At 37.3% G+C, this 16,449-nt stretch overlaps 1 protein-coding gene across 11 annotated transcripts in view; it reads right to left on the bottom strand.

Annotated features, from left to right (window-relative positions):
* Positions 1 to 1,098: 1,098 nt before the first annotated feature.
* Positions 1,099 to 16,449, bottom strand: part of plch2a (phospholipase C, eta 2a) — a 138,812-nt gene continuing 123,461 nt past the window's right edge. For 9 of the 11 annotated variants that reach the window (XM_016286271.1, XM_016286269.1, XM_016286268.1 and 6 more), the window contains 7 exons: positions 16,268 to 16,375; positions 13,768 to 13,892; positions 12,714 to 12,798; positions 11,168 to 11,314; positions 10,958 to 11,037; positions 7,138 to 7,468; positions 1,099 to 3,181 (listed from right to left, as the gene is read on the bottom strand). In XM_016286271.1, the coding sequence (XP_016141757.1) occupies positions 1,572 to 3,181; positions 7,138 to 7,468; positions 10,958 to 11,037; positions 11,168 to 11,314; positions 12,714 to 12,798; positions 13,768 to 13,892; positions 16,268 to 16,375 (2,486 nt within the window). In that variant the 3' untranslated portion in view covers positions 1,099 to 1,571. Of the gene's footprint in view, positions 3,182 to 4,850; positions 4,881 to 7,137; positions 7,469 to 10,957; positions 11,038 to 11,167; positions 11,315 to 12,713; positions 12,799 to 13,767; positions 13,893 to 15,438; positions 15,547 to 15,837; positions 16,004 to 16,267; positions 16,376 to 16,449 lie in introns of all 11 variants that reach the window. The other 2 variants (XM_016286267.1, XM_016286278.1) reach the window with 2 other exon arrangements.

Below are 16,449 nucleotides of genomic sequence, written 5' to 3'. Positions count from 1 at the left end.
AAGAAGGAGCTGCTTTAAATTGAAACACCGCCAGTTATCAAAAACATTAACTTGTGCTGTAACTTTAAATCATCAATCATGCTCTGCTGCTAGTCAATTTGAACTTGCTCAGTGGTGGCTTAAAGACCTTTAATATTCAGTAAAATGCATTAATTTAGACTGATACTTGACTCTATCGAATGAGGTCAAAGAATAATTGAACTGAACTGAATAAAAATACTACATTACCTACTTTATACTTGTAATTAGAACTGAAATGACTGATTACTGAGAATTTAGCTTAGAAGAAATCTGCATTTCATAACGCATACTTAAAACTGGAATTTAATAGGATCCAATCATGCATAGAATTTTAACCATATAAACAGTTGACTTTTCACCAAACAGTCCCGTACAGTCAAACAGAAGAATATTAAGAAAGATGATATATCTTCACTGCTTGGAAAGTGAAAGAGTTGTGTTTGTTAACTTCAGATACAAGAATACAGTAAAAAAAAGTATGTAATTGGTACAAATTTATTCCCGTTACTGAGTAGCATTCTTTTAAAAAAAGTAATAAAAGGTATTAGTGTACTTAAGACAATGACATTGAATAACATCAACATAACTGCTTACCTAGACTCTAATAGACTGTACATTTTTAAATCATAAAATCTTTGAAACATAAAAATACAGTAGACCATAGGAGAAATATTAAAATCAAGTGACAAACAATACAATTTCCAAAGGTAAACTACTGTACATAAAGTGAAGATATGCAATTTTTATATGAATTACCATATTTTTAGCGTTACACTTCATTAGTATCTAACTGAACTAAAGAACATACTGTAAGTTGTAATTTTACTAAATTAAAAACTAAAACAACAGAACATAGCAGAGCAGTCATTAATATTACTACATCTAAAACTATTTTAAAAATAGTTTCAAGGGACAATAAATTATTGTGACAAACACATCCCATGCTTGGTTACAAAATTTGTTCTCATACCATTAACAACACAAACAAATGCATTTGTACTTTGGCTGCAGACTAATAAACATCTGAATCCAGGAAATCATTGTGGTGAATCAGTAGTGCTTACATTTTATCTTAAAAAAAAAAAATTACAGTACCACAAATGCCACAGGCATAATCTAATTTTAGAATGTTTGTAATAACTTCTATATGCAATATTGTATATTTTAATACACCTTTTAAAAAAATCCTCTGGCTTTGCACCTTTGGCTTTTTTTTCAACACATGCATGCACATTTACAAATAATTTGTACAAACTAGTAAACCGTTGCATCCAATTTAAAGTTTAAAGCTTAGCATCTTATCCCCTGTAACGGCTCATTATTCAGGATTGGTAGTAGGTCAACAATGGGCATTAAAAAAAAAAGATTGTGTGCTTTTCAACTTTTAGCATCAAGCCAAAATGTAAGGTGTATTACAGTAGGTGCACATAAGAATTGTTTGACTGCTCAACATGTCTACTGGAGTATCTTAATGAGTGAATGATAGGTGTAGGCTGGCCACCTTGTGTCTGCTTGCTCCCCGCAAGAAAACTCAACACACTCTCGTCCTTTTACAGCCTGAGCTTAAAGAAAACCTCGTTGTCCGGGCTCAGAGGGCTTTGTTGGGGTGGTCCTGGTGGAAGCTGGCTCAAAAGATCCAAGCTAACACAGGGACTGTGGCCTACACTACAAGCTCCTTCAGGATTGCCGCGCTCTTCGATGGGGCTCCCAGACGTCCTAGTCAGGCTCTGTAGCCGCTGCCTCTCTTGGGCCTGCCTGGCTCGGTTAGCGATGTATCTCACCCGGCTCTGGCTCCGTGAGGAACTCCTCCGCAAAGGGGGTGTCTCCTCCTCTTCCTGTCCCGCTTCGGAATTGTTCTTGCACTGAGCAAAGTCTTTGCTAGTGAGGGGCTCCACATCGGTGAGCCTCTTGAGCTGCTCCGTTAGGTCATTCTGGGGCTTTCTAAGAGTTTTCCCTAGTTGACGGCTTGGCCTCACAATGAAACTGCGACTAATGCTGCGATACTTGCTCTCAAAATTACAGGCGATGTCGTCTGAAGTGAGATCTCCAAGACTCTTGGATTTCGAGCTGCTGTCCATGTCTTTTGCCGAGGGGGTGGTTGACCTCTTGGAGCCAGCAGAAGCAGCAAGAGTGGAAGACTGCTTTAAGCCCTCCATGTACAACCTGCTCCACGTGTGGCGCCTCTGCATGGGCCGGATGGGGTCTTTCTCTGCAACCAAAGGCCTGGGTTGTAACTCGTCCTCTAGCTCGCACATCTCACCATCCCGCAGGTTGGGGTTGGACTTGCTCTTGCTGACGAGCGAGACGTTGCACGATACAATGGTCGACCGAGGCTGACTGGTCCTGTTGGCCAACGATACCTGGTTGTCCGAGTAGTCCCAGGCTGCACTAAGACAGGTAAGGCTCTTTCTGGAAAGGTTGGGCAAGGACAAATCAATCACAGTGTCATTGGACGAAATGCTGGAAGACGATGACACGCTATCCCGATGGCTGCTGGGGTCGAGTTTGCTCCAAAGCCTGTCGTTTAAAGTGGCGTCGATAGAGACTTCGGGGACCACTGATGGGCTGTCTGTTTTTATCACTGCCTTCATTTGTCCTTCACTTTTGGTCCTTCTGACTGGGGTCCTCAGTCCAGTTTGCATGCTTCGTCCAATGTCTCTGTCAAACACCCCCTTCAATGCCTGCATCCTTTGAGAGCTCTGAGTGGCGGTTGTTTCCTTTATGGCATCTGTCTCTGTCTGTCGTGTTTTTATTTCAGGATTGTTGGGATCGGTGACTGCTTTTTGCACAACTTCCCCATCCTCCTGGTCTGGCAACGGGGGCGTATCACATCCAATGTCAAGGTAATTTGTGGAAAGTGAAGAGTTGAGTTGGCTGTTCCCAGAATCCTTGCCACTGGTGCTATATGGACCAATACACTGGGTTAATGCAAATGATTTCCGAATGTCCTCATTATTTTTCACAGGGCTGAGATTTTCCCCATTGGAAGATGTTGTTATTGCTGTGGATGGTGAAGAAAATGTAGTGGAGGGACAATGTGGCGAGGTATCCACAGGGCTTTGTGTGGAGGTCAAAGGACTGTTCTCCTGAAATTCCTCAGTAATGGATCCCAGACATGAGGTGTTCAGGGATGGAGGTGAACTCTGCACTTCAGAATTTTCTGAAAGCACATGGCAAGCAGAAAAAATTAGTTAAACAGTAAATAGGGAGCAATATAATTAGGTATAGTATAATGACAATTAAAATGCTTTTAAGAGTTTTAAAACACACACACAGGTTTACATTTGTGAAAAGTGGGGACATCCCATAGGCGTAATGGTTTTTATACTGTACAGACCGTATATTCTATTGCCCTTTACCAACCCTACCCCTTACAGGAAACTTTGTGCTATTTCAGATTTGCAATACACTCCATTCTGTGTGATTTATAAGCGTTTTGAAAAGTGGGGACATGGGGTAATGTCCTGAAAAGTCACCTTCTACTTGTAATACCTATGTCATACCTTTGTCATTATACAAATTTATGTCCTCATTTGTCACAGAAATGCGTACACACACACACAAACACACACACACACACAACTACATAAAATGTATCATGAATGCCAACAAGACCAACAATATACAGCAATATTTTTTGCACATGAATGAAATAATACCTTTTTGCATAGCACATTTGCAGAAAAACAAAATAAAAAATAAAGGTGAAGTGTGTATTTTAATGTACCACTTATTGTGTCAACAGCTGTGTCAACAATATTTTGACTGACCCACATTGACATGGTATTTATACTTTTGGGTGAAATCAACCTACAAATGCCTTAAAGTTGTCTCTGCATATTAAACTTGAATATGAGTTTTTATGATGAAAAACACACACACTTCAGCTTTAAGCACAATTCAACAACACCACATATTTGGACACAAATGTAATGCAAACATATAACATGCGTTGTCTACAAATGTGTTGTATTTAAATAATAACATAATACAATTATATAAAAAATAAAGAGACAAAAATGCATGTATTAATTAAAAATATAAATTATATTTGGTATATACAGCATGACCCATCAAAGGTGCAAAAGTAAATGCAGAAGTAAACAAAACATAAGGTTAGCACAAAGGCTGGGGATTCAGGGAAACAACGCTCCATATCTTTTCAACATCACGTCATTCTTATGTTACGTCCACTGTTCTCCTGTTAGTATTGTGTAAACAGAAATGCTTTAAGGCTTTATTAAAAGCTTTTTTTCTTGTGATCTTGTTAAATCCCTCTCTCATTGACGAAAGATTAATGTTTAAGCATAATCCAATGGAATTCATGCCCAAATGCAAATATATGTTTTTATCCTCATTTTGCCATCTGCCAAACAAATATCACAAGTCTGATCTTTTTCAGAAAATAACATGCCTTTCCTCAAGTAGCATGATTTGATCACCATGTCCATAGCATAAATGGTCAGACTTTAGTTTTTTAACCAATTCTCACTATTAACTATTAACTACAACTTTTGCCTCAATAAACAACTTATTACGCTGCTTATTAATAGTAAGGTAGTTGTTACGTTTAGGCATAGGATTGGATTAAGGGATCTAAAATATGGTCATGCAGAATAAGGCATTAATATGTGCTTTGCAAGTACTAATAAATGGCAGAAATATAAATATTTACACGTTAGATCAACAAATGCTGTTTCTTTGCACATGTTCAGGAAGGTGTATGATGTTGAATACAACACACAACACACATCATGATGAAAAAGGTTACATAATTTCAAAGAACAAAAAACAGCTTGATTAAAACAAAATGCCGAAAAACGTTTTACCTGGTAATTGGTCAGCCCTTCAGTTTTGCACTAAGGATAGAAAGCATGCAAGAAGGAAGGAACAAATAGGCGTTTTAACAGGTTAAGTGCAGATTGAAACAGAAGGACAGTGCAAAAGGGAGGGAGATTGGTACACCAGGAAATCGCACTGACAAAACATATATGCTTTGTTCTAATATGGATTTATAGATACACAATAAAGACTGGGGGCATGGGAAGGTAATGTTTATAGAACTAAATAGTTATGAGTACTAAGAGGATGCAGCTGCACCCACTCATTCATAAGTCATATGATAATCCCCCACTCCCAACCCCTAAATCAACATGCAAGAACGTAGTTAGCCAATATTCCCCATGTAGAAATCCCGTGATTTCAAGACCTGCCCCAGTGGTAAAAGCTGAGCATCTGGTTTGTATTTGCTCAAATGCGTGGGACAGAAACACATCCTCACTCCTTACAGAAGAGTCTTGTGACTCTCACAGTCTTGTGACAGCACTAAAATCAGTTACATTGCTGCATTAAACAGATAAAAACATACAAAACATGCATAGTTTGTTAGGAGTGTCCCCACACCTACAAATTTTGATCAATGAATTTCAATGACTTTTCCTTTCATTTATGATTATTGAAAAAAAAAAAAAAATATATATATATATAGTATGTATGTTTATATACAGTATGAGTTACATTCACTATATTGTATTCACCATTATTATTACATTTTATTAGTTTCCAGAGGACTTGGAAACCTAGTAATAGCCCCAAAAAGAGGTTTTCATTGCTCAAAGGTTGAATCTAGATATTTAGATATATTTAGTGGACTTTTCTTTTAAGTATCAAAGTATCTTTGTCTCAGGTGTTCGCCCTATTCCTTAGAACCCATAGAAACTAATTGTAGACTTTGCACAACGGTAATTTCTCTCCATTTAAGGGAAATAAATTTTCATTTTAATGGAAGGCTGTTTTTTTTCTTCAGTATTCTTAAAGGTTAATTATGTTTTGCTAAGGGAATTACAGATAATTTATCATAGTAATTAATATACATGTTGGCACAACCTTGCTCTATAATCATTTCCTAAAACAATTACTTCAAAATCACAAAGAAGCATTGATGGGATGCCCTCATTGTGTCAGTTACTGATGTCCCCACTGTCACCATGCAGCTACATTTGCATTTAAATCTGGTTTCAGGATATTGATTTAAGGACACAGAAACTAAGAGGAAATATTGCACATTAAAACCAGTCAATATCAAACAGTAATTGTTAATATGTAGTATTCTTGTTTCTGTGACAGGATCCCATTGATGGCATTGACCAGTTCTAGTGCGGATCAGCCTTCACTGAGATGGACACCATCCACAAGGTCTTTGGTGGGTATTTGTTGGGTTCCATCACAACCTACTGAAAACTATCCTACGGAGGCACTGGGATATTCTAACAATTAAAATCCATCTAACTACAAACACCTTACCAGCGAAAAACAAGGGGGATTTACTGCGGATCTCTTCCATTTTCTGAGCGAACAGAGCATTCATCTCGCGCTGCAGTGTCCCTGCGGCCCGCTTTCGGTTCTCCATTCCCCGCATCGGGAATATGGTGGGTAGATCAAGACTGGCCAGACTGTCACAGCTGCTAGAGTCGCTATCAGACAATCTTTTGACGTCATTCACAGATCTAGTCTCGTTGCAGTTGCTGCCATAGTTGGGTAGGGCAGGGGATTGCCAACAAAGGCTAGTTTTGCTGTCTGGAACTGGAGGAGGTGGTGTGGATGGGGACCGAAAGAGTCGGCGCGGTACGCTACATGAGCGATCATTTCTGACAGTGGGGTCCTCAGTGGGGTTAAGGGGTTGTGCAGCCAGTGTTTGTCTGGCCTTGGCCCTCGATCTAGGTAAGGGTACAGGCTTGGGTAGAGCCTGAAGATCTGGTTTGGGCTTTGAGTCAGTTAGGGCCAAGGCTTGTGGTTTGAGAATGGGCTCTGGCTGAACTTGTCTGGAAAGTGTTGGAGACCGAGACACCCTTTCAGGTCTAAGGGGAGCAGGCTTGTGCTGGGTAACCTTCCTCTCCAAGTCTGGACTTTCCTTGGAGCCAATTACACACTTTATGCAATTGGAAGTCATCCCAACCCGCCCAGAGCTGTTGATAGCAACACGGGCAAATACTCCTGGCTTCTCATCCAATGGATCCAGAAGTCGCAGCTTGTTGGCTCGCTTCAGTGGTTCGCTCATTGTGCCCCTGTTTCGGTAAGGTGTAGCACGGGGCTCTGGAGAAAAGAAAGCACTCTTACCTTTACCGTCATCAGGGTGAAGCTGCCCGTTGGTGCCGTGACCCCATGATTTTGCAGATGCAGTATCTCCGTTGTGGTGGACAGGTGGCCCCTCTTCCGATTCTCGCTCCTCACTGGCGCCCTCCGAGCCGCAATCTTTTGTGTCAATGGCGATCTCGGGGAAGCCCCTCTTGACTTTGGGTTGGCCCTTGGTGGGGGCGCTGGCTGTGCGGCGCAGGAGGTGAGCACCGAAGGTGCTCTTACGGTTGAGCAGAGCAGCAGCATGGCTGTCGAGAGATGCCTGCTTTGGGTTTCTGTGAAAGAGTCCTTTTATACCACTGACTGCTCGCACCTGCAATGGGACATCGGAAAAATCAGTAGGCAATATGAATCTAAGACAAATGGAATCATCTAAACAAGATGTAGTGTAGAACCTTAACTAGCTTAAATTGGCTTTCATAGATTCTTCTTCGAAATAATTAACCAAGCAAAAACTGCCTACCAAACCACTCTGATATCTTGTGCCCAGCTGGAAAAATAACTTAAATCAACTTAAAGTGTCCCTTTAAAACCAACCGAGGCTCACTGGAAATACGTGTTTGTGGCAAGGTTTCTGCAACATTGATATTATGTACCTTATTGCACATTTCATGGCAGTTTCAAAGTGAAATGTCCAGTGAGTGGCGCTAAAACGAGCAATCAATTTGTGACCGTGGCCACATTTTTAGTACGTTTCTTCAGGTACATATTGCGGCGGTTCAGAATTCAAATGTCGGTAAGTGTCACTAAAAGGTTAATGAATGTAAAAGTGATACAGAAATGTATTCACTGATGCAACCGTGCTATTTTAACTTACAGGAGTTTGGAGCAAACTGTTGGAGCATGCTGTACTGGAGCGCTTCACAACGCCGTATTGGGTGAGCTACCGAGCAAACCTACTGCATTACAAAACCCATACAAATTAAGCAGTATATGTGACGATAATGTTCAAAAGGATCAGTTTTCAAATCCCGCAGCATGTTAAAACTGTGCAAGGAATTGTGCGAATATTAGGCTTGCTTAATCGAAACTCTGGCCCTGTAAATCATACTTTGTGCAAAAAGGAATAAATGTTGTCTGAGTTTTACTACCTCTAGTCTTTATTTCAACTGGAAGCTGCAGCGATTTTGTACGTATAGGTATGTTTTTTGAGTTTTGCAGAAATGTAGAGGCACATATTTCCAATGAGCCTGGGTAGTTTAAAACCATTAAACCAGACTAGCCTGACAAGTGGAGGCAAGAGCTACTTTTCCCAAAAGCATTGCAAGCCAACGATTTCTACAATCTACAGAAGCTTATGATGCTTTTGGAAAACGCAGCCAAGCTTAGTGGCCATCTAATCTCACTGGGGTGGTTTAAGATTTTCAGCATAGTATACAGACAACTAAACTTTTTTTTTTCATACCAGCTACATAATCAACATCATTTGAAGAGAACCCTATTATGATAATTTGCCAAGAAGTATTTATCCAAAAGTTAAGTTCTGTTCTACTCTAATGCAACAACTTAAAAAGTGTTACCATTAGAAATCAGTGACAATTTAAATGACAACTGTTATCACAGATGTAGCAGAATTTGGAATCAACAGACAAAATGTGGGTTATTAACACAGACCTTTAAACATGAAGATGCGGACAATGTTGGGAATTTGTGGTGGTAGGTTTAATAACTATGAAATGGGAATAAATGTCAAGTGAAAGGTGACAGGACATTTATGTCCAACCATCTCTGATTAAAAAAATGACTCTGGGTGATCTATTTTGATTCATGCTAAAACAATGTAGGGGATGCCTAACTTGCTTGAAAATGAGACGCAAGGTATTGAAATCTTTATTATATAATGTTAATAATTAAGTAATAAAATATAGTTAAGGTCTGTTTACTCAAATAAATTACTAAGTAAATGAATGCACTAAAACTAGCAATCTTTCTGTTTCTCTGCACAACACCCAGTGTCATTTCATGAACCATGTTCAAGTAGATCCATGTGCTGTCAGCCATCTGATCTCCTCACTAATATTGCGTCAAAAACGTTCATGCATTTGTTTGTAATTTTAATGCATTTATGCTACTCTACACAGCAACAAGAACAATATATTTCTTTGGCTCAGAAAAAGGATGTAAAAAAATACCTGCTAAACTCCAGCTCTCATAGTAGACACTCATAATCATGGATAGGAATAGAGAGGATGTAACACACTTCACAAACCAAGATAAATGCATCTCTCTCATGGACTCTACAGCTTGAGTGCAGTGTTACTGCACAGAAGGCAGCCAAAACCCTATCATGGCCCTTAAATGCCCTGAGTTAAGTGAAATAGGAGTGAACGCTGTCGCCTGCTATAGGGACATTGACACTGGATCTGCTTTAGGGGTCAATGAGAATGCAGCCAAGGAAGGAAGTCACAGTTATGTCACAACTCATTTTGTATGAGTTGGCATTGTGAAGGCTAGCAAATGAATCAGGGCTTAACCGCTCACTGTGGGGGGGGGGGGTTTGCAGGGAGCATGCAGGGTGCTGATTGGGTCTCACTACACCTGAGTTTTGAACGAGGATCCTAACAATTTCCTGCCTCTATAGACAGCGTTTGGACTAAGAAGGGTGCACTGAAATCACAAACATAAGAGAAAGAGAAGTAAGAAAAAAGAGAAAGAGGGAGAAGGGGAAAAACAGACAAACTACACAAATAATATTTGTTGTTGACGCTGAATGTTTAGGGCACAAATTATGGACAAAAGCATGACATAATTAAGCAGTGAGCATGTTTACAACATCATGTGGCACTTTGTACGAAAAGGATCAAACTGTCCTATTCATTTTATTTTTTCATAGCATTAGTGGAACAAATAATAAAAAAAAACGTTTGTATTAGATATTTTGAAAAATAAAATTGATTACATAAAATTAATGTAGCTTGGAAAATAGATAGATACAGGTCTGTACCACTTCCATTAACATGTTTTAAAAATGAATATGGTTATTAACAAGTACAATCATACATAAATGTTATAATTGAATCTATTGAAGTGAATCTAATGATTGTAGATTCAGTTGAAGTGAATCTACAATCACGTTACCCATTTTGCAAAAGATTACATTAAATTTTTTTTATTTGATAAATGTACAAATTTGATGCTTATGCTTTTAATATTAATCTAAAACAGAATAAAATCACATAAATCAGGATTTTATTCAGACCTGTATCAGATTTAAGTTACAGAGTTGGAAACCACATATAAAAACATTTAAAATGAAACAGCTCTTATAATATTTATTTTGACTTCTGGAAGTTGATAATCAACAACTAAAGTATTTGTTCATTCATTGAAAAAGAAAAACAAAAGACTGACTTCATGTTCTATTTTGTACTACATTTCTGGAAAGTGTTACAAATGACTATACATATATCTGATAAATAAATAAATAGATAAATAAAGCCTACTTTGATAAAATTAGTAGGCAAGAATTAGTAAGGAGGATATATTAAACATATGAAACAATTTCTAAGTGTAATTTTTGCTAATTTTTTGTAGCAAAAAACAACTTTTTTTTGTAACTACCATTTAGCTGTGTTAAGAGATTACTGTAGCAGTCTAAAACAAATAAACATCATATTTTTACTGTAAGCCGTGCCTAATGGCTGGAATCAATATTAGGATTTTGAGACTTTTTTCTACAGTCTTTTAGCACATGACAAGAATATTATCTTTTTAAACTTGCAGATTAACAATGCCAGTTACAGCTCTCGGCACACAATAGCACCAACAATTTTTTTGCCTGCAAACCACAAGAAGTGCTCACCTTACTGGTGATGTCATTCACTGCAATATGAACAAAGATGGAAGCTTCCTCCATGCCTTCCAAATACACATGTCGGTAACCTGACAATCAGATATACACAAATTAAGGATGCACTAAACATTGGAAAAACATATATTTCAAATGCCTGATATGTCACGAATATTTTTTCTTATATAAAAAGGAGTGTAATATGTAAACAAAAGTTGTTACCGGGAATCATGCTGTTAAAGGCGATGGTCCTCTGGCCAATAAAATCTTGGCCAATTGGGTCATGGTCCCAAACCAGGAAGCGTATAAGAGCAATCTCTGGCATGTGAAGAGTGAAGATGAGTGTCTCCTCCCACATAGGATTGAATCCTGAGAGAGAAAGATAGAGGAGGGGGAATATAAAATAGCGTGAATTTATGCAGATATAATGAAAGGAAGAAAGGATTGGAGGTGTCAGAATGTTCATATTCACCTGCCTTTTTCACTCCAACAAAATTACCTGCTTGACCTTCACAATCCAGGCAAAATAGGCCACTTAACTGAAATTGCTTGCCTCAGATTGACTGAATTACTTAAACCTGCCAGAGTACCTTTACACATAATATTCTCTTGGACTTGTCCATTTTATTTGACAGCAGATCTATAGTCATTCTTGGACAAAAGTTCTAACATACAAGTAGACAAAGATCAGTTTCAATATTCTGTATCTTATAGCATCTGAGGTCCCACAGGGCTCTATCCTTGGGCCAATGCTGTTCTCTTTTCACCTGGTGTCATTATAAAGTCAACCAATACCGAGTGAGCGGTTCCTCAGAAATCCTCTCCAAAATGATCTCCATTACAGCCACTTCATGTCTTAAAACATACAGAAAACGTGCCCATTTCTAAACCTCTATTCACCTAGCCAATTTCTCTGGGTTATCTCTTTACGAGATGCAGCTACACATTCCTCAATAGTCTGACCACCCCTACTGACTAAATCTAGCCTCCACTTTTCAAAAAACATTTGATGACACTTAAAATTCAAATGTCACTTTTCTTTTTTTAATCTTTAGTATCTCAATACCACTCTACGTGCACTTGTGAGTTGCTTTAGTAAGAAAACGCCTGCAAGAAAATAAATGCAAATGTAAATGTAAATCGAGTTAATGAATTATTGAATTGTTTAGTGGTCGGGAGATGCAGGTTGAGAATATATCTGGTGCAAATATCATGCATAAATTTATCGCACCTCTTCCAAACAAACAATGAACACTCCAAATAATGGCCTCACAGTTTAATGATACATTAATGGCTCTGGGTTATCTCTTTACGAGATGCAGCTACACATTCCTCAATAGTCTGACCACCCCTACTGACTAAATCTAGCCTCCACTTTTCAAAAAACATTTGATGACACTTAAAATTCAAATGTCACTTTTCTTTTTTTAATCTTTAGTATCTCAATACCACTCTACGTGCACTTGTGAGTTGCTTTAGTAAGAAAACGCCTGCAAGAAAATAAATGCAAATGTAAATGTAAATCGAGTTAATGAATTATTGAATTGTTTAGTGGTCGGGAGATGCAGGTTGAGAATATATCTGGTGCAAGTATCATGCATAAATTTATCGCACCTCTTCCAAACAAACAATGAACACTCCAAATAATGGTCTCACAGTTTAATGATACATTAATGGCCAATCCCCCAACAATTACAGGTTAAATGGCAAGCTGTGTTGTTGTTTGTGTGTGTAATATAAAATCTGTCATGGGATATCTCTCTCTCACCATTGTCATCAACCACCCTGGTTTGCTCTTTGCCGCAATCCACTGGTAGACCGATAATCTCCACTTCCACAAATGGGTCGATTATCTAAAGAAAAAAAAAAAACATTAGAAAAAAGTGCTTTGAAATAATACAAAATCAGGTATTGTGGTTACAATACCTTTTTAAACATCTCAATTTAAAATTTTAAAAAGAAACATAATTGGTTGTATAATTTAAATGCATACCTGTGTCCTCCATTTGTATACTGTTATTACTTTGGATTTATGATGATTTGCTATGGTCCAATGATTGTATAATTTTCAGGAAATGATTTCATGCTTTATCAGATAGTGAGAAAGTCTGATTACATGCAGGTTATTTAAAAAAAACAGACTGCATTTACTGTCTTAATAAATGTCACTAGTCTTATTTTGCATGAATCATCAGTGCACATTATTGTAATGAAAAAAAAATCTTATTTTTTTTGGGATATCATTTTACTTTTCACAATCCTTTCAAACCCTAAATAAAATGAATAAAATTGATCAAATTAAGTCCCCCTCATTATTCCTCACTGAATATTCAGTTTAACTCAGAAATACTTTACAATATGGAAGTTAAATGCATTGTAACCTAATTATAAATGTTTCCATGGTGTGCATGAATTGCAGGGATGAATCAGAGGCATTTAAATTTGTCCTATCAATATCAGTCATAATGAGAAAACTTTAAGGAATCTGATGCGTGTTTCATGTTTCACTTCAGTAGTGTGTGCTAAAGAAACCTGACACTCAAAATAAGCTTTAAACTAAAATGAAAGGCAGCATGATTCAGAATTATTGCAATGATAGATGTGATAGACAGACAGATGGACAGATGAAATTGTGGTGGACATCAATCGTGTTGGCAGGCTGCTCTGATCCACAGGCTCAATGAAATCCCATGAAGCAGGGTAAACCCACAGTGAGTGACAGCTTTAGTGATTATAATGGGATTTAAAATGTTCTACTATTGTCACGCTGCTCATTTTCTATGTACAATCTGAACACCAGTTTTGTTGTTTTCTTGATTTACCTCTCCTCGGTCACCCAGCATGGAGTCTTTAGGCTTGGGTAATTGCTGGCCGCTGATGATCTTAAGAACCAATTGTTTTTTCAACCGTCCTGGTAAAGGATCCTCAGCCACTGGATTAAATGAACCTGCAAGAACAAAGAAAGGACACAATTCTGTACTTACAATTCCATAATCATATCATAACATCAACAACTCTTTGCAAAATTCCTAGTTTGCTTTGCTAATACACTTACAGTAGATTCACAAACACTTGACTTATATTACTTAACTTGATCTATTGAATGTTTCCTAAATTAACTGTTGTCCACTGTTATTTGTTTTAAAATTTCTCGTTCATTTCTTTGATAAAAAGGCAGTCTTTTGTAATGGAATTTTCTATTATAACGAATGTAATTTGTTGATATAAACATTGTATTATAATGATTTTGTGATGTTAAATTAATAATATAATATAATATAATATAATAAATGCTGTCAAACGATTAATCGCATCCAAAATAAAAGTTTTTGTTTACATAATATATTTGTGTGTGTGTACTGTGTACATTTATTATGTATATATAAATACATACACATGCATGTATATGTTTACGAAAAACATGTTAAGTTTATATATTAAATATATTTATATATGATATAACTTATATGACTATAAATATATACATGTATATACATGTAGATATTTTCTAAATATATGCTGTATGTGTGTGCCGCTCTGACATGCACTGTGAGCTGTGAGGTCTTATATAGACAGGTGTGTGGCTTTGCTAATCAAGTCCAATCAGTATAATCAAACACAGCTGGACTCAAATTAAGGTGTAGAACCATCTCAAGGATGATCAGAAGAAATGGACAGGACCTGAGTTAAATATATGAGTGTCACAGCAAAGGGTCTGAATACTTAGGACCATGTGATATTTCAGTTTTTCTTTTTTAATAAATCTGCAAAAATGTCAACAATTCTGTGTTTTTCTGTCAATATGGGGTGCTGTGTGTACATTAATGAGGAAAAAAAAATAACTGAAATGATTTTAGCAAATGGCTGCAATATCACAAAGAGTGAAAAATTTAAGGGGGTCTGAATACTTTCCGTACCCACTGTATATTATGTAAACTAAAACTTTTATTTTAGATGTGATTAATCGCGATTAATCTTTTGACAGCCCTAAATATAATATATACTATTTTAAAAATAACAATAACAACAGCTTAGCAATATGCTTCTTGTGCATCTACACTACAATGAAATATAACAACATCTGGGTAACACTCAAGCCTTCATGCATGATGCATTATAAAAGTTTTCATAATGTACTTTATAATGCATTATATCTTTTCATTAATAGTTGTAACCCAAGATGAAATGCATTATAATACTTGAAAGTTTGTATGTCGTGTTTTAATGTGTTATATTTTTTAAAAGTGTAACAATGAAATGGATAAGTATTATAATGTATTATAATGGTGGTTACAATTATTCATGAGATCATACAATGCATTGTAAGGTTCATTACAGAGCATAAGTAATGCATTAAAAAACTATATTATAATGCATTATATATAGAGACTTTAAGTGTTACCAAAATCTGAAGCAGGAAGACATTAATACAGACAGACATACAACATCAGTGACCAAAGAAAAACAAGCAAACTAGTAATGTAAGCACTCACCTTCACACATACAGGAAGGTTTCAGGATGTAACCACAGTTGCCGTTGCAATAAAACTTGGCTCTGTTGAGCTGCAGCACTCTGCCCTCTGTCTGGTAGTTCAAAGCCACTGCATAAAAGCCATCAAGATTCAATGACTATTACGATTAATATTTACAAGCATCTCTCTGGTGTTAGGGGCCATTTCAGCAATTGAATTCATAACAGAAATGTTCCCTTTTTATTATTAGCATTTCCTGTAAATCCAGTAGTGTCTTCCAAGAATTGAACCATTTTCATATTAAATTAAACTACTAAAGCGTAGCAGTGAGCAGCAGGTTCCCAGTATGTTTCAGCCATACTGTTTATTCTTGGTTTCGCCATTAAACAGAAATATTTGTTTGTGGGTGGACTGGCATACCCAGATGGCAGCCAGTGCTCCAGAAGGGCTGTGGGTTGAAGTTGCTGGAGTCCACGCGGTACGGGGAGGGGTAGATACGTGAAAGCTGGCACTGGTTGAATCGCATGAACTGCACCGGCTTCTGCTGCATTAACTGATGTGCCTTGGTCTCGCTCATCGATGACACCTGCCAACCGTAAAAGTGTAACAATGAAATGGATAAGTATTATAATGTATTATAATGGTGGTTACAATTATTCATGAGATCATACAATGCATTGTAAGGTTCATTACAGAGCATAAGTAATGCATTAAAAAACTATATTATAATGCATTATATATAGAGACTTTAAGTGTTACCAAAATCTGAAGCAGGAAGACATTAATACAGACAGACATACAACATCAGTGACCAAAGAAAAACAAGCAAACTAGTAATGTAAGCACTCACCTTCACACATACAGGAAGGTTTCAGGATGTAACCACAGTTGCCGTTGCAATAAAACTTGGCTCTGTTGAGCTGCAGCACTCTGCCCTCTGTCTGGTAGTTCAAAGCCACTGCATAAAAGCCATCAAGATTCAATGACTATTACGATTAATATTTACAAGCATCTCTCTGGTGTTAGGGGCCA

Source organism: Sinocyclocheilus grahami, unplaced genomic scaffold (assembly GCF_001515645.1).
Source record: "Sinocyclocheilus grahami isolate Dianchi unplaced genomic scaffold, SAMN03320097.WGS_v1.1 scaffold208.1, whole genome shotgun sequence".
In the NCBI taxonomy this organism is placed as follows: domain Eukaryota; kingdom Metazoa; phylum Chordata; class Actinopteri; order Cypriniformes; family Cyprinidae; genus Sinocyclocheilus; species Sinocyclocheilus grahami.
This window is presented reverse-complemented; position numbering and strand designations above follow the sequence as displayed.